At 16.4% G+C, this 18,183-nt stretch overlaps 4 protein-coding genes across 4 annotated transcripts, besides 32 other annotated features; 2 read left to right on the top strand and 2 right to left on the bottom strand. All coding sequences in view use genetic code 6, as the record gives it.

Moving 5' to 3' along the window:
- Nucleotides 1-1,822: part of a microsatellite that runs on past the window's edge.
- Nucleotides 1,823-1,889: 67 nt separating this feature from the next.
- Nucleotides 1,890-1,927: a microsatellite.
- Nucleotides 1,891-1,930: a microsatellite.
- A 314-nt stretch (nt 1,931-2,244) lies between these two features.
- Nucleotides 2,245-2,362: a microsatellite.
- Nucleotides 2,293-2,404: a microsatellite.
- Nucleotides 2,325-2,404: a microsatellite.
- Nucleotides 2,345-2,407: a microsatellite.
- Nucleotides 2,408-2,459: 52 nt separating this feature from the next.
- Nucleotides 2,460-2,500: a microsatellite.
- Nucleotides 2,473-2,533: a microsatellite.
- A 2,105-nt stretch (nt 2,534-4,638) lies between these two features.
- IMG5_095260 (zinc ran-binding domain protein 3) lies at nt 4,639-8,090 on the bottom strand (the record flags this gene model as incomplete). The annotated part of the gene is made up of 4 exons (XM_004035568.1): nt 4,639-5,226; nt 5,274-5,636; nt 7,441-7,571; nt 7,613-8,090. 4 exons carry the CDS (start codon nt 8,088-8,090, stop codon nt 4,804-4,806), a joined length of 1,395 nt encoding a protein of 464 aa, XP_004035616.1. The 3' UTR covers nt 4,639-4,803.
- Nucleotides 7,945-8,006: a microsatellite.
- Nucleotides 7,954-8,006: a microsatellite.
- A 32-nt stretch (nt 8,091-8,122) lies between the features above and the next one.
- Nucleotides 8,123-8,171: a microsatellite.
- Nucleotides 8,172-8,832: 661 nt separating this feature from the next.
- On the top strand, nt 8,833-10,810 carry IMG5_095250 (hypothetical protein; the record flags this gene model as incomplete). The annotated part of the gene is made up of 5 exons (XM_004035567.1): nt 8,833-8,877; nt 9,095-9,114; nt 10,194-10,363; nt 10,658-10,758; nt 10,805-10,810. The coding sequence occupies 5 exons, from the start codon at nt 8,833-8,835 to the stop codon at nt 10,808-10,810; spliced, it is 342 nt and encodes a 113-aa protein (XP_004035615.1).
- Nucleotides 10,583-10,631: a microsatellite.
- Nucleotides 10,811-11,331: 521 nt separating the features above from the next.
- Nucleotides 11,332-11,417: a microsatellite.
- Nucleotides 11,334-11,413: a microsatellite.
- A 113-nt stretch (nt 11,418-11,530) lies between the features above and the next one.
- Nucleotides 11,531-11,600: a microsatellite.
- Nucleotides 11,544-11,600: a microsatellite.
- Nucleotides 11,601-11,653: 53 nt separating this feature from the next.
- Nucleotides 11,654-11,731: a microsatellite.
- Nucleotides 11,655-11,687: a microsatellite.
- A 6-nt stretch (nt 11,732-11,737) lies between the features above and the next one.
- Nucleotides 11,738-11,772: a microsatellite.
- Nucleotides 11,773-12,771: 999 nt separating this feature from the next.
- Nucleotides 12,772-12,807: a microsatellite.
- Nucleotides 12,808-12,917: 110 nt separating this feature from the next.
- Nucleotides 12,918-13,051: a microsatellite.
- Nucleotides 12,980-13,053: a microsatellite.
- Nucleotides 13,050-13,113: a microsatellite.
- Nucleotides 13,114-13,219: 106 nt separating this feature from the next.
- Nucleotides 13,220-13,264: a microsatellite.
- Nucleotides 13,265-13,271: 7 nt separating this feature from the next.
- Nucleotides 13,272-13,321: a microsatellite.
- Nucleotides 13,278-13,312: a microsatellite.
- A 61-nt stretch (nt 13,322-13,382) lies between the features above and the next one.
- Nucleotides 13,383-13,427: a microsatellite.
- A 499-nt stretch (nt 13,428-13,926) lies between these two features.
- Nucleotides 13,927-13,971: a microsatellite.
- Nucleotides 13,972-14,019: 48 nt separating this feature from the next.
- Nucleotides 14,020-14,054: a microsatellite.
- A 178-nt stretch (nt 14,055-14,232) lies between these two features.
- On the top strand, nt 14,233-15,615 carry IMG5_095240 (hypothetical protein; the record flags this gene model as incomplete). Its single annotated transcript, XM_004035566.1, has 2 exons — nt 14,233-15,014; nt 15,093-15,615. The coding sequence occupies 2 exons, from the start codon at nt 14,233-14,235 to the stop codon at nt 15,613-15,615; spliced, it is 1,305 nt and encodes a 434-aa protein (XP_004035614.1).
- Nucleotides 15,616-16,068: 453 nt separating this feature from the next.
- IMG5_095230 (hypothetical protein) lies at nt 16,069-16,440 on the bottom strand (the record flags this gene model as incomplete). The annotated part of the gene is made up of 1 exon (XM_004035565.1): nt 16,069-16,440. One exon carries the CDS (start codon nt 16,438-16,440, stop codon nt 16,069-16,071), a length of 372 nt encoding a protein of 123 aa, XP_004035613.1.
- Nucleotides 16,441-16,833: 393 nt separating this feature from the next.
- Nucleotides 16,834-16,878: a microsatellite.
- Nucleotides 16,843-16,872: a microsatellite.
- Nucleotides 16,879-18,183: the final 1,305 nt, after the last annotated feature.

Raw genomic sequence — 18,183 nt, 5'->3', positions numbered from 1 at the left:
ATTGTTATTGTTATTGTTATTGTTATTGTTATTGTTATTGTTATTGTTATTGTTATTGTTATTGTTATTGTTATTGTTATTGTTATTGTTATTGTTATTGTTATTGTTATTGTTATTGTATTGTTATTGTTATTGTTATTGTTATTGTTATTGTTATTGTTATTGTTATTGTTATTGTTATTGTTATTGTTATTGTTATTGTTATTGTTATTGTTATTGTTATTGTTATTGTTATTGTTATTGTTATTGTTATTGTTATTGTTATTGTTATTGTTATTGTTATTGTTATTGTTATTGTTATTGTTATTGTTATTGTTATTGTTATTGTTATTGTTATTGTTATTGTTATTGTTATTGTTATTGTTATTGTAATTGTTATTGTTATTGTTATTGTTATTGTTATTGTTATTGTTATTGTTATTCTTATTCTTATTATTGCTATTCTTATTCATATTGTTATTCTTATTCTTATTATTGTTATTATTATTCTTATTATTCTTATTCTTATTCTTATTATTGTTATTCTTATTTTTATTCTTATTCTTATTCTTATTCTTATTCTTATTCTTATTCTTATTCTTATTCTTATTCTTATTCTTATTCTTATTCTTATTCTTATTCTTATTCTTATTCTTATTCTTATTCTTATTCTTATTCTTATTTTTATTTTTATTTTTATTCTTTTTCTTATTCTTATTCTTATTCTTATTCTTATTTTTATTCTTATTCTTATTCTTATTCTTATTCTTATTCTTATTCTTATTCTTATTCTTATTCTTATTCTTATTCTTATTTTTATTCTTATTATTATTCTTATTCTTATTCTTATTTTTATTTTTATTGTTATTCTTATTCTTATTCTTATTCTTATTCTTATTCTTATTCTTATTCTTATTCTTATTCTTATTCTTATTCTTATTCTTATTATTCTTATTCTTATTATTGTTATTATTATTATTGCTATTCTTATTCTTATTCTTATTATTCTTATTCTTATTAATGTTATTCTTATTATTATTGCTATTCTTATTCTTATTCTTATTCTTATTCTTATTATTATTATTATTGTTATTGTTATTGTTATTCTTATTCTTATTATTCTTATTCTTATTATTCTTATTCTTATTATTATTATTTTTATTATTATTATTATTATTATTATTATTATTATTATTATTATTATTATTATTATTATTATTCTTATTATTATTATTAGTATTATTATAATTCTTATTATTATTATTATTATTGTTATTGTTATTCTTATTCTTATTCTTATTCTTATTCTTATTCTTATTCTTATTCTTATTCTTATTCTTATTCTTATTCTTATTCTTATTATTATTCTTATTCTTATTCTTATTTTTATTTTTATTCTTATTCTTATTCTTATTATTCTTATTAATGTTATTCTTATTCTTATTCTTATTCTTATTCTTATTCTTATTCTTATTCTTATTCTTATTATTCTTATTCTTATTATTGTTATTATTATTATTGCTATTCTTATTCTTATTCTTATTCTTATTATTCTTATTAATGTTATTCTTATTATTATTGCTATTCTTATTCTTATTCTTATTTTTATTCTTATTCTTATTCTTATTCTTATTTTTATTCTTATTATTATTCTTATTCTTATTCTTATTTTTATTTTTATTCTTATTCTTATTCTTATTATTCTTATTCTTATTATTGTTATTATTATTATTGCTATTCTTATTCTTATTATTCTTATTCTTATTATTGTTATTCTTATTATTGTTATTATTATTATTATTATTTTTATTATTATTATTATTATTCTTATTATTATTTTATTTATTCATAATCTTTTAATTATTTTTCTTTATTTTATTTTAGTTTTTTATTAATATCATTACTATTTAATTTTTTTTGAATATTTTTTTTTTAAAATATTTTTTTTTTATTATTATTTGTATTTTACTTAATAATTTTTTAGTATTGTTTACTCTCTTATATATCTATATATTCTTATTTTAAGATATTCTTATTTTCAACATTAGTTTTTATTTTATTTTAATTATTTTTTTATTCTTCATTGAATATTTATGATTCTAAAATATTTGAAATTTAATTTTTTTCTTTACAATTGAAATCATATTTATTTTCAGTATTTTATGTTGTTTTAAATATAATTTATTCATTTTCTTAAATATCTTACTTATTATAAATAGTCACTTATATATTTTTTTCTTTATTCTAATCGTTTTAAATAATATATTTATTATTTTCTTTATCATTTTTTTTATTATTCTCTTTATCATAATATTAATTACTTTTTTTATTATTTTCTTTACTGCTTTCTTATTTATTTTCATTATTATTTTCTTAATTATTTGATTATTTATTTTCTTAAATATTAATTTATTTATTTTCTTAAATACTATTGTACTTTATTTCCTAATTTTATTCTTAAAATTTTTCCTATATTTTTCCTTAAACGTTTTCTTTTAAACTATTTTCTTCTTAAAGTTTTTAATAATTTTCTTCTTCATTTTTTTAAATATTTAATTTTCCAATTTCTTATTAATTTTCGTCTTTTTTAACTTCAAAATTTGCCAATTAATTATCTTCAATGATATCCAGTATTTAATTTTGATTTTTTAAACTTATATCATCTTAAATAAAATATTAATTTTAATTATCTTAATTTTTTCCCTTTTATTCCGATTTATTATTTTCTAAAATAAAATTCTAAATACTTTCAAAGTCTATATTTTAAACTTTTGTTTATAATTTCTTTTCAAAGTAATATTATTAAAGTTATATCTATTTTTAAAAACTATTTCTTTATTTTATTTTATCTGCAATTTATAATCTCAAATATTCATTATAAAGAGCCATTTAGTCATCTTCTTTAGTTTTTCCTTCTATATTTTTTCCATCCAAAAAATCATTAAAATTTCCTAAATTTTAGCAAGAAATTTCTTTAAAAAAATCAATCTTTTCTTCATAAAATCTTTTCCATTTTTATTTATCAATATAAAATTTACAATATTCGAAATAAATATCAATTAAATCTGCTAAAACAATAACATATCCTAAAAATCCTTTAGAAGTTCTTTTTTTATCCTTTTTATTTTCTCCAAAATAAAAATAGCAATTTCCTAGATTTTCCATAATTAAATTCGCTAAACCTACTTCTTCCAATAAATATTAACTATAAACTCCTAAATTTTTATCTTTATAATTCTCCAGCATAAAAACAAGCATCCCTTAAACTATATTGTGCAAAATATTATTCCATTCAAATTTAAAAAACAGTTTAATTACGGTTTCAATAATACCACTTTTCATACAAACTTTTTAAACTATTGGAAACTGAATTCTAACAACAACATTTATTATTTCTACAATGAAAAGCCTACAAATTCCTAAATTTATATCTTCTTATTATAAAAATTCTTTTAAAGAATTCATATTTTCAATCAATTATTTCACAAAAGGCATATTTTCATATTATGAAAGCATTATTTGATAATAATCTTCTTCTTCACTATATCCTTTAACAAAGTTATTTGCGTTTTGCATATAATATAAGGAAATACTTTAAATAATTTTTAAACAGCCTTTTTGAGCTTCTTTGTTTTTGTCATTTTTAATTTATTTAAAGAAAATCTTTATTGAATTTTCGCAACAAATGCACTCCATCATTTCTTTTCCATCCAAAATACAGAAGTATTTTTAAATTACATTACATATTAAAATTGAAAAATTATAAACGTTTTCTCCAAAAGAGTTTTCTGAAAGTTTTTATATAAATTATTATATTTTCCTTGTTTTTATATCCGAATACTTTTGTATGTGTTCTTAATTGGATACAGTTAATCTATTGTACTCAAATTCAAATATTTAATATGTTATTTCAACTTTTTTTTTATATATATATATTTTTTTTTTTTAATTTTTTTTATTACAAATTGATTAATTATATATTTTATCTAATAACTTATCAAAAATTTCTTCATTAGTAAATAAAAATTCTAATAATTCTAAAGGCTTTGTTAATAATAAATTAGTTACAGGAATTTGCCAATAACCTGCTAAAATATCTATTGTTTCATTTTAAATAACAAAATCAAATAATTAATTTAAAAAGTTCTTATTTCCAACTAACAAATCAGTTATAAAATAAGGTTTTAATTCAAATATTTAAGCAGCTAATTAAGATAGTCTTAAACTTAAATCTTAATTGCTAATACATTTGCTCGGAAATGTTATTAATTTTATTAAATAAGGTATTACTATTGTGCTGTTTTATTAAAAAAAATATATTAATTAACTGTTTTAATTTCTTATATCTGCTAATAACAATTCTGGCTTTTACATTAACTTTTCTAATGTCTCTATTGGAATATCTTATGCACAATCCTCTAGTATGCTTTCGGTTTATCTTGATAAATAATGCATATATAAATATATATCTTTTAATATTTTTTTTTTTTTTTTTTTCAAATTCTTTTTTTAGATAATATATTAAATTTTTTTTACAATCAAAATATATAAGAAGTAGAAAATAATGTTTTATTTTAAAAAAAAAAAAAATTGTAAAAATAATAATTTTCTTTTTAATATTATATTTTTTTATTATTTTAATATTTTAAAATTTCAAAATTCTATAAAATTTTTGTATTTCAAATAAAAAATATAATTTTAATTTATAATATAAATAGAAATAATATTGCGTATCAAGATAGTAAATAAAATAAAAATTAAGAATATGAGAAAAAATAAACAAACTCAAACGAATGCTTAATATCTAAATTAAATATGTAATTTTCATTATTTAGATTATTTTTTTTAAAGAAAGCTGTCTAAATTTGATTAAGCTTAATTTCTATAATTATCTTTAGCATTTGGAGTTTATTATGTTGATTTTTATTCTTAATTTTAAATTTAAATATCATATATTTCATCATCATCTGAATCATCAAATTTATAATCTTAAAGTATTTTTTAGAATTAATTTTTTGTTAGGCTTTATTTTTCTTATTTTTTAACTTCAAATTAATCCATTTTGAATTATTTACTTTCTCCATCAATAATGCTTCCTACTATTTGAGTTTTTGATTCCAGTTATTTATACAAATGTTCATCCAAAGTTCCTTCTCCTAAAATATAGTGACATAAAACACTATTACTTTGTCCAATTCTATGAGCTCTATCTTCTGCTTATTATAATAAAGCAGGTGTCCAATGCATCTTATAATTTTTATTTTCAATATTTTTTTATTTTTTTATATTTTTACTTCTGCAAATACAACATTAGAAGAAGCAGTTAAAGTAAGTCCTGTAGAAGCAGCTGTAATAGATAAAATAGCAACTCTAGTGTCTTTATTTTATTAAAAAAGTGCAACCTTTTTATGTCTCTCTTCGTCTTGTACACTTCCATCAATTCGAATAGATTAGATTTCTAATTTTTTATTAACAAATTCTTCAATTGATAAAAGCACTTCTTTATGGTGAGCAAAGATAATTAATTTAATATCATTTTCTAATAAATCTTAAATATAATTTTTAAGTTCTTCTAATTTAGCCAGTCCAGATAATTTATAGCATAAATTAATAGCATTATTTTGAATAATCGAGGAGTTATTATCATTATTAGTTTCCTATTATTCAAATAATTATTTATAAATTTTCTAATCATTATCTTTGGTATTTCCTAAAATTTCCTAAATTTAAGCATGAATTTTCATATCTACATTAACCATAATTTTTTTCCTTCTTTTTTATGGTAATTAACTAAGAACTTCACTTTTTAACCTCCTAATCATTAAGTGTTTTTTCAAAATAAAATTTAATTCTTTATCATTTGAACATCCATCATAATCTAATCCTTGTGCATATTTAGAAGGTTTAGGGTCACAATATCTCAACCCGAAAAATTTAAAAGACCTAAACAAATCCGGCCTTAAAATCGACATTGGAATAAACAATTCTTTTGGCTTTGCAAACGCAGGAGTTCCACTTAGCAATATAATGTGCTTTTTTTGTTACATAAAAGGATGTAAACTTTGAGTTCTTTTTGCTTGAGGATTCTTCAAATAATGGACTTCATCTGCTATTATTATTTGTACTTTTGGACTCATGCCTTGAATTATTTTTGGGGCTAAATCATATGAGGTGATAAATACTTTAGTTGTTAAATAGAATTTAAAAGGCTTCTTTTTAAAAATCTATATATCATTAATTTATAAATCTTAACTCCATTTCAATAACTCATCTCTCCAATTATATTTCAATGAAGACGGACATAAAATTAATAAAGGCCAACTTTCTTTATAGCAATTTGCTAAACAAATGGCTTAAATTGTTTTTCCTACCCCCATTTCATCTCCTATTAAAATTCTACAGTTATTTTATAAACCAAATTCTATTCCTTATTTTTAAAAATCGTATAAATTTTGTATTGTTTCGGGTGGTAAAATATCCTCTAATTTTTTTTTTTGGATTGATGGAGGATATCTTATTAATACTTCTTAAGAGTTTTGATGTTTGTTTTATGCTGAAGATTAAAACCTTAAATATTCACCTATTGGTTGGATACATTTATATACAAATTATGGTATTTATTAAATGTCTAGTGATGTTTTCTAAAGCTTTTTTTTATTAAGTTTATTTAGTTTAGTTTAGTTTTTTTTTTTATTACTTATTATAATACTAAATCATATTTTCTAGTACATAAAATCCAAGCTTTTTATGTATAATCAAAATATCCTCCTTAGTTCTATTTTTTTAAAAATATATTAAACTTTTATTTTTGTTAATTTTTTTAACTTTTATTATTTATTTTCGTTCTTCTGTAAATATATTAAATTATCCCTTTATAATTATTTAATCATTTGATATTAATTGAATTGAAACACTGTTTTATTACATTTTTTTTAATTTAAAGCGCTTATTTTTTTTAAATAAATTAATATATCGATTTTTTTTTTATAATATATAGTATTAATTTTATTATTTGCTATATAAAAAAAATATTTTTATATTATTCTAAATATATTATTTTATCATTCTATTAAATTTTAAAAATTCAATTTTTTAATTTACTTTAAAAAAATAATGAATTTATTATGAAAATAAAAAATGAATTTATTAAATAATAGTAATATTTAATTTTCTTTATTAAAATTAAATAAGATATCAAAACTACTGAAACAATATCTAGCTTATTCATAACATATATATAATTATTTATATTTAAATTATTTAATTATCAAAATGTAAATTTAAAAATACTAATTAAAACGTACTGAAAATGATTTTAAAATAAATATAATAATATATAAGATTAATATATTACAAAATATTTTAATTAATAAAAATAATAATATTAATTTGAAAAATAAAAAATAAATTATAAATCAAAATACGTATATTATAAATAAAGTATTATTTTCTAAAATATACATCATTCTTTATATTACAATTAATTTAAAGGCCAATCTTCATATTATTTATTAGGTAAATATCTTCTAATTATAAATGGAATTTTTTTAAAGCAAATTCTTTTTCTGCAATAACAATTGGATCATATTCTTCTATGTATAAAAATCAATATTTAAAAATATAAAAAAATTACTATCCTCAGTATCGACATAAATGGGTGAACTTTAAGCTATTTGTAAAGCTCTTGTGCCTATAACTCTTGCTTTTTCATATTTTGTTAAAAATGGTGGCGTTATTTTTTCTTTGTTTTCTAATTTTTTATCATATTATTCTAATATTACACAATTATCAATATATTCTGAGCATGTTTCTGATTATTATTCTTCATTTTAATGCTTTTAATCTTTTTTTACACTATTTTATTGCTCATCATCATTTAAGTTATGCTTTTATGAGGATTAATTGTTAGGTGTGCTTGATGATTATATTAAATCAGGAGAAGGAGGATAATTTTCAGAGTCTTACTCTTCATCCTCTTCTTCTTCTTCTTCATCCTCCTCTTCCTCTTCTTCTTCTTCTTCTTCTTCCTAATCATTTGATTAATCAATATCAAGATTTTATTCATAATATTCTATTTAATCTGAAAAAAATTTTATATCTTCTTCACTCATTTTTTTATGCTTTTTATTTTTGTTTCTTTTTTTATTTTATATATATATATTTTATTAATATTTTTTGTTATTATATTTTATACATTAAAGCATCTTATATTATATACCATAATTTCTCATTAATTTTAATACTTTTTTAAAAAATAGCTTTATAAGTTTCATCTAGAAAAAGTTTTGAGAAAAATTTCAATAAGTATTAAAATACATATTAAATTTATAGTGTTAGCTTTTGAAAAAATAAAAAACAATTGACCTAAAAATTGTTTTTTATACTTAAATTCCCTAAGTAATATTGATATACTTGTAATAGATTAATAGGGCTACTTATTGATAATAATAGTTTAAAGATATATTATTCGAATAATAATAAATAATTTATTTTTTAGCATTAGTATTCATAACAAAATATATATAAATAATATAAATTGTATATATAAAAAATATATAAAACTTCAAGTATTAATAATAATAGTCTTTAAAATAAAATAATATTAATTCTTAAATAAAAAAACGATATTATTATTTTTAAATTTTATATTAAATAATAAATATTTAAAGATATATTGCTATAAGGCGCATATATATAAAAATAAAATAAAAATTAATAAAATTTTTTTTATTGTTTTAAAAGAAAGCTTGAATGATCAATTAATATTACTAAAAAATATTTTGAACCTGTTACAAGTATAGGCTGAACAAAATAAATCAAAAAGTGTTGAAATACAAAGAGATTAATATTAATATGGACTTATAGTAACCCAAACCTAATATTAATTTAATTGTTTTGGTTATTTTATTCATTTTTAATTTAAAAAAATTATATTTTTAAAAAAAAATTATAAAAAATTTAAAATAATAAATACGTTAAAATTTGTTATTTTTTATAAATCTATATAAAAAGTAAAATAAAAATAAAAGCGAAAGAGAAAATAAAAATTTTGGTATTAAATAAAATTTTATTAAATTTTTGTTATTAGAAAATATATTTTTTTATATATATTTAGTTTAAAACTTTAATGAGTAAGTAGATATAAAAATTGTTATTATTATAGTTTATAAAAAAATATTATAAATAGTTTTTATTTTTATAAATTAGTATGAGCGAGAATAAAAATAGATAATAAATCATCAAAAATAAGATGTTTATTTAATTAAAATTTAATATAAATAAATATTTTTTAATAATAATTTATAAATAGAAAATTTTATAATTAACACTAATGTAAAAATATATTTCTATATTATTAAATTAATTCATAATTTTAATAATAACAAATGAATTATCTTTTAATATTTAAAAAAATTATTCATCGTTCATATTTTTTTTTTTTGTAATTTATTTTAAAATTCAATCAAAAAAAATGGCAATAATCTATTTTTATTTGTTTTTTGTATTGATTTATTGTAAATATAGTAAAAATATGAAAAAAGTAAAAATGACGTAAAAAAAATATAAGAACCAAAATAAAGACTTCAAAATTAATAACTATAATAATAAGCAATATTCTATTACTAATAAATTAAAAAAAATAAAGATCGATGATTAAATGAAAAAATGATAAATATAAAAACTTTTAGAAACAATATATTTAGAAAATAGTTTATATAAATAAAAAAAAATATATATTTTATTTATTAAAATAGAATAATTATAAATTATAATACGTATAAGATAATAAATCTTTTTTTCATTTTATTTAATAAATTAAAATAAAATGATTTTAAAATTAATATAATAAATTAATCATTTATGTATAACTAGGAAAGTATTAAATAATAAATTCTCAGGAAAAAAGGATGATTTTTCTCCTGAAACTCGATAAAAACAAATGGAAGAAATATTAAAATAATATAATAATAAAGATTTTTAAAGAACAACATTAGATAAATAAAAATTAAAAGAAAAATTACAGAATAGAGAAACCAAATTGCCAATTAAAAATTTTAAAATTCAAAAGCAAGACGATTTTTACAATCCTAAAATAAATGTAAATCCTACAAAAGATGTATTTAATTTTTATGAAGATTCATTAAAAAAAAAGATCAGTAATAGATTATTTTATAAAAAAATATTTTCAAATATATAAATATAATTATAAAAAGTATAAATTAAGTTTTTGGACTTGGAAATGGATATTTTTCTGTGAATAATGTTTGGTATCCTGGAAGCTTATTAATATTCCCTAATTAAGTATTTTTATGGGATGTATAAACAGCTGCAGATATAAAGGCTCATACTTTAGATTTTATTGAATTTGTAAAACCAAGACCAGGTAAATATAAACTTTTGTTTAAGTATTTATAAATATAATATAAAAATATTTATAAAAAATTCAAAATAAATGTAAGAAAGATAAAAATAAAATGTTATGTTATATATATATTGATTGAATATTTAATTGAAAGAAAAAAAAATTAATATATATATATATAAACATATATATATTAATATAAATATAAATTTTTATATATATATTTTTTTGATTAATTCATTTTATATATTATTTAAATTTGTTTTTATATAATTTTTAATTTTTTTATTTTTTTTAAAAATTATATTTATTTAGATTATATAATTATTGGAACTGGCAAAGAAAAGTTCTTTTTAGAAGAAAGTATTTATGATAGATTTGCTAAATAAAATATTAGAGTTGATGTACTTCCGACTGTAAATTAAATTTTTAAATTTTATTTTTTAATATATTTTTTTATAGTTTTGAAGCATGTTCTACTTTTAATGTTTTGTGCAGAAGATTAGTTAAATATTTGTACTTTTTTAATTCCTGCTAATTTATGATTTTTTTTTTATTATACATATAAAAACAATTGTAAGATTAAAATTAAAATATTTAAGTTTAATTATATATTTATAATTTTGAACAATTTTTTATATTTTATATTGTTTAATTTCCTTTAAATTTTTTTTTAGAAAAATTTAAAAAGTTAGATTATCCTTTTTATATATAATATAAATTTTAATAATATAAAATAAATATTTATATTCTTAAAATTTTTAATGTAGAATGATAATTATTTTTTAGAAAATACTGTTTTATAGAAAATTTTATTTCTATAAATTATATATATCTATTATTTTAAACTATTTTATTTAAAATATATATATTTTTATATAATTTGACTCATATATTTTACTTTTATTTTAAATATAAAATAAATTATGTATATAAAAAGAATTAATTTTTTATTATATTCTTATATAAATATTTAATAAATTAATAAAAATAATTTTTTATTAATATTTAATATTAATTTTTTATTAATCTTTAATAATAATTTTTTATTAATCTTTAATAATAATTTTTTATTTAAAAAAATAATAAAAAAAAACATTAATGCAGATTATTCAAATATTATAATATAAATAATTAGATACATAAGAAAAAAATAAATATTTTTTATTTTTATGAGTAAAAAAATTTTAAAATTTATATTAAATTTAAATATTAGAAATTTAATAATAAAATATTAAAAAATAAATATTTAATAATATTTATGTATAAAATAAAATTATTATGAATAATTTATCTAAATCAAAAAATATATATTTATTAATTATTTAAATTTATTATTTATTTATTTATTTTTAATTATTATAACATATATTATATAATTATTATTTTATATAATAAAAATTAAATATAAAAAATTAAAAATTAAAAATGACATAAATGTTAATTGTATTTTTACTAATAACTGCATCTTTTGCTTATAACCTTCGAAGCCTAATTGTAAATGATTTAAATCAAGATATTCTTTAATAATTATTGAACGGATTATATGAAGAAAATTAATTAACAGATCCTTAAACAATTATCTCATGTATAGATGCAGAAACAGCTGCAAAAATAACAGCTTTTATTCCTGGTTTTTTGCAAAACGCATCTAGTGCTCTTCATTTAAATGCTGCATTTACCAGTTTAGAAAGTTTTGCGAAAACTCTTCCTTAAAGTGTAAGTGATTGTTTAAAAGGAAACTAAGAATTAAATAAAATAAAAATTGCTTATAATCTTGTAGGCGCTGATCCAAACGCTCTCAAATAGAAAGTTACATTTTATGTATTATCACATATAAATCATGTAACTTAAACATTTGGTTAAGATTTAAAGTAGTGGAATATATAATAATATAATTAAGCAGGATAAACAATAGCTGACTTAGGACATGATGCTTTAAAATTAATTGCCTATTTACTTGGTTAATATTCATAATGATTATTTATTTATTTTTATATATAAATATAATTATTTTTATTTATTACTATTTTAGATTTATTAATTTAATTATTGATTTTTATATTTTTTATATTTAATACAAATTATATTATATTGAAAATAATAAAAAAAATTTCTTAAATTCAAAAAAATAATTTATATTTTATTTAGTTTTTTAAATAAATAATTTTGACTATTTGATATATAAATTTAAAATCATATATCATATAAATATGTTTATATAAAAAGAAATGTTTAAATATATAATATATAAAAAGTATAAAAAAAATATATTATTTATAATTCAAATATATAAAAAAATAAAACTATTAATATTAATTATTATATGTAAATTATTATTTGTATAAATAAGTATATATATGTTTTGAAATATTAATTTTAAATATTTATTAATTTAAATAAAATTATTAAAAAGAAAAAAAAAAAAAATATTAAAAAAAAATTATATATATAAAAAAAAATTAGTTATTATAAATATATAAAAAAAAATATATTTTAAAATCAAATAAAAAGAAATAAAATATAAATAATAATAAATATATTTTTAAATTTTAATGTTATTTTTTTTTTTTTTAAAATAAATAATTTAATAAAAAATAAAAATAAATTTTTATAAAAAAAAAAAAGATAAAAGATTAAATAAATAAATAAATAAATAAATAAATAAATAAATAAATAAATAAATAAATAAATAAATAAATAAATAAATATTTTTTTATTTTTATTAATAATTAATTTTAATATTTATTTATTATTAAATATATTAATTTATTAGTATATTATTTACTTATTTATTAAAGTAATAAAGTAATTATTAATTAATATTTATTTTTAAATTAATAAATTATAAGTTCTTAGATTTTTAAAAATTTTAATATATAAATTATTAAATTAATAAAATTATAAATTAATATAATTATTTAATATCTAATTAAAATATTTATATAAATATTTAAATAAATATATTAATAATTTAAACTTAAAATTTATTTTTTATTTTTATATAATCAAATATAATTTTTATTATATTAATATTTAATTTTTATTATTTCTTTTTTTTATTATTTGTTATTATTATATATTTTTACTATTTTTTTTTTGCCATATAATATTTAAGTTATATCTTATATCATTTTTTATATAGAAGAAATTTAATCATCATTAAATTAAATTAAATTTATATAATTGTAAATATTTTTTTTTTTTATTAATTAAATAATTTATTTATGAATAGAACTTTTTTTCATATATATATATTGTTTATTTATTTTTTTATTAATAAATTAAATATTAGATTATGTTGTATTTTTTTTTGCTTTTTATTATTTATTTAATTCAATTTTAAATATTCATAGATTTTTATAATTCTTTATTTTTATTGTATTAAAATTATTTAATAAAAAATTTAAAGTTTACTAATATTTAATTATAAAGAACAAAAATTATAATTTTTTACTTTTACATTAAAAAATTTAATTATTAATTTTTTTTTTTTATTATATTATTTAAACTACAGCATTATTTTAAGAATTGATTTTTTTTTTCTAATTAGCAACTATTTTATAAATATTAAAAATCAAAATAATTTATTTAAAAAAATATTTCAAATTTATTATAATATAATATTTATTATATTAGTATATTTTTTTAGATATAATTAATATTCATAACTAAAATATATTTTAATTACTTTTTTATATTTAATTATTTTAAATTAATTAAATAAAACAACTAAAAACTTTTTATTAAAATATTCTTAAAAAAAAAGCTATGATTTAATATAATACAAAATATCTTATTATTTAGAATAGAAAATATTTTATTTTAATTTTAATTATAAATAAATACTTATTAAAAAAATTGAATAATAACTTTACATAAAAAAATAAATGATACGAAAATTTATATCTTGTTCTCCTTTAACTAACGAAATTATTAAAGAATTCGATTTTATTACTGATTCATAACTCCAAAATCATATCGAACTTTCTTTAAAAGGCTATTCAATTTAAAAAAATTTATCATTTTAACAAAAATATGATCGTCTTCACTCTCTAACTTCCCTAATTGACTAAAACTTTGAAAATTATGCAAAAATTATTACAACAGAAACTGGAAAGCCAATTACCTAATCTATAGCCGAAGTATAAAAATCGTCTGCCCATTGCAAATACATAATCGAAAATCTTGATAAGTTATATAAATCAGAGCGAATAAAAACAGAAGCTAAAAAATCTATGATTTTATATTAACCATTAGGCATAATACATTATATACTCCCATTTAATTTCCCTTTCTGGTTTATTTTCAAAGGTATGATTTCTGCTCTATCAGCTGGCAATTCAGCACTTGTCCGTGTTTCAGATTCCACACCTTTAGTAGGCTTAGCTGTATAAGAATTGTTCCAAAAAGCAGGTTTCGATCATTTTGAATATTAAAACGTATTCACATCACCTTCTTAATTAGAATTAATTTGCAAAAACAGGCATATAAAAGGTATTGCGTTTACCGGAAGTACGAAAACAGGCTCTTAAATAGCCTAAATGGCCGGAAAATACATTAAAAAATCAACCCTTGAACTCGGAGGGAATGATCCTTTTATAGTTTGCGAAGATGCAGATATAGATCTAGCTGTTAATTTAGCTATTAAAAGCAGATTAGCAAATGCTGGGTAAGTATGTATTAGTTCAAAGAGATTTTTAGTTATTAAAAGTATATATGATTCGTTTATAGAAAAGTTAATAAAAAGACTATAGAAGGTTAAAATAGGAAATCCTTTTTTAGCAGAAACTGAATTAGGACCTCTTGCTAGAATTGATTTATTATAAAACTTGGAAGCTTAAATTGAAAAAAGTGTGCAATAAGGGGCAAAAATCGCTTTTGGAGGAAATAGGTGTCTCTAAGATGTTTTTCCTAAAGGAAACTTTTTTTAACCTACTGTACTTGAAAATATTAATAGTAATAATATTGCAAATTAAGAAGAAATATTTGGACCGGTTTTCTCTGTTTTTAAAGTCAAAAATATTGAAGAAGCTATTTAGATTGCTAATGATAGTCGATATGGGTTAGGGGCTTGTATTGTGAGTAAAGATTTATAAAAAGCAGAAGAAATTGCAAAATAAATAGAAACAGGTACTGTTTATGTTAATGATTTTGTCAGAAGTGACTCTAGATTGCCTATTGGAGGAATAAAAGATAGTGGATACGGGAGAGAATGTGGATATCATGGAGCTCTTGAATTTACTAATATTAAAAGTATGTGGATTAAATGAAAATTAGGTTTTTATGTAATTTTATATTTTTATTATGTAGTTTTTATAAATATAAAATATATATTTAATTATTTTTGTATTTTCATGATAAATTATTATTATTTTATTCTTTATTATTGCTATTGTTTTTAGAATTATTTAAGCAAAACTATGTGAGTTTATCAATAAATAATTATTATTTCTATGAATTCTCAAAAAAGGGTATTGTAATATTTTATCTTTTAATATTTCTTTCTAAAATTTAAACTCTTTATTCTATAGAAAATGCCTCCAAGAAATCTTATTAATTTTAATTATTGTTAATTTCATCAAAATCAATATTAAAGTTAAGATAAATATTATTTTCATTTTAAAGATCTTTAATATTCTTAATAGATTAGATTTATTAAATAAAATTTTCTTATTTATTTTAATCAATCAAAACAGTATCAAATAATTCAGGTAAACTAGCCATCACAAAAGAGCAAGGATGTAAAAAAAGTTAACAAATAGTATTACAACCTTATTTTATTTTTTATAATTTCTTATTTTAATCAAAGAAAATTATCCATCCTAAACCCCATCCTTCTACTTAAAATAATTTTTCAATACCTGAAATTATAATTATAGGAATTTCAGTGTTATTCTCAATTAAAGGAGAAACCCTTTAAGGAAAAAGTTCCAAAGAAATTATAAAAAGCTTATTTTTTTTGCTAAATTCTAGCAATTTCTCTATTGTTTTTCTTCTATATATTTATGGACATATTTCGCTATTTATATATATAAAGCGAGTTTTTTCATCTACCAAACTTTACATTTTTTCAAAATTTAAAAATTCTTAATCATTTTCTATTTATTATTTTAAATATATTCTTGATTCTATTTTCAATTCTTTAAAATAAAAAGGTTCGCAACTTAATATGTTGTCTCCAGGATTTGTTATTGATAAAAACAAGTTCAATATTCCAATTTTATATCCGTGAGTTAATATTATGTCTTATGTTGTTGCACGATCGAATCCAAAGTATTTTCTTACTGCCTCTTTTGCAGGCTCAGTCCCATTTGATGATGTATAGGAATGTGATTTTCTGTTCATTATTTATTTTTTTAGTATATCATAGCCAATTAATGGAATTTCAGACGATGTATACGTGTTAAATTAAATAAGTTCAGATTAATAAGGATTCTATATGCGTTTTATAGAGCTGATATTAAGTGAAAATTAAGATGTTTTTATCATTTTTTCTATTTTTTGTTTTTTTTGTTTTTTTGTTTTTTCTATTTCTTAATTTATATTATTAAAAAAAACCTATTATTATAGGCAATATTTCGTATTAAATAAATTATATTATTATTAAATAAGTAATAATGACGCTATATTTTTTTATTGATACTTATATCATAAAATAATTTTAATTAAGTTTTTATTATTTAAATAATATGATTTTAATAATAAATACAATTTTAAGCATAAAAGTATAAAATAATATTATTTTTTTGCTATCTAATTATGGTTATTTTAATAATAATAATTATTTTTATAAAAATTTAATTATAAAATGAATTAATTTAATGTGTATTAAATTATTTAATTTTTATGTTTTTTTAACAAATGAATATAATAACAAAAATTTGATTTGCAAAATCATGATGCAATATTATTCATTAAGTAAAATTTATAAAGTTAATAATTAATTTGCTTTAATATGTATTTTGTTATTTTAGATATTTAAAATATAGTTAAACTTTTCTAAAAATCTATAAATTAATCCAAAAAAAATGCAAAGAAAAATCGAAAATTTCTTAATTAGAAATATTATATATCAAACAATTCAAGCGTTTTTAACATTAATATATTTTAATAGCCTTTTAAATAACACAATATGAAAAAAATAAAAATATTTTATTTGTTTCTAAAAACAATCAAAATAAAAAATAATCAAATTTTAATCCAAACATAAAATTATTTTTCACTTTTTAAATCTTCAAACTTTTAACCAATCATACCCATCTTAATCATAATCTAATTTCTACTATTTTTTTTTTATTTATAAATTCGAAATTATTATATTTTTTTTTTTTTTTTGATAATTCTGCTATTATTTATACTACCATTCCTGCAATAATTAATTTTCTCTTCATTATTGGATAAATTTCTATTTCTAGCTATTTTCCTATTATTTACTATTATTTTCCTTTATTAAATTGAAAAATAATATAGCTCTTTTATAAAAGAATAATACTTAATATTATATTCTTTTTAATTGTATAATTCTAATATCTGTTTTCTTTAGATAAGGATCATAAAAGCATAAATTATTTGGACATATACTTTAACATAAATTTTAATTTGTTATATTCTACTGAAGCATTTAATGTTGATTAATAATGTATTATATAATACAATTAATTATATTATATCTTTTAAGTATAAATACTTTCGAATTCATTTAAAGATTAAGTTTTTTTTATTGTGTTTTAAATTGATATATAGTATAGTATTTTTATAAATCTATAGAGTTGTTTTCATATTTTAATATTTCTTTTCTTATATTTAAAATATCCATTAAAAATTAAATATATTTTACT

Source organism: Ichthyophthirius multifiliis, assembly GCF_000220395.1.
Source record: "Ichthyophthirius multifiliis unplaced genomic scaffold scaff_1120509250776, whole genome shotgun sequence".
Lineage (NCBI taxonomy): Eukaryota > Ciliophora > Oligohymenophorea > Hymenostomatida > Ichthyophthirius > Ichthyophthirius multifiliis.
This window is presented reverse-complemented; position numbering and strand designations above follow the sequence as displayed.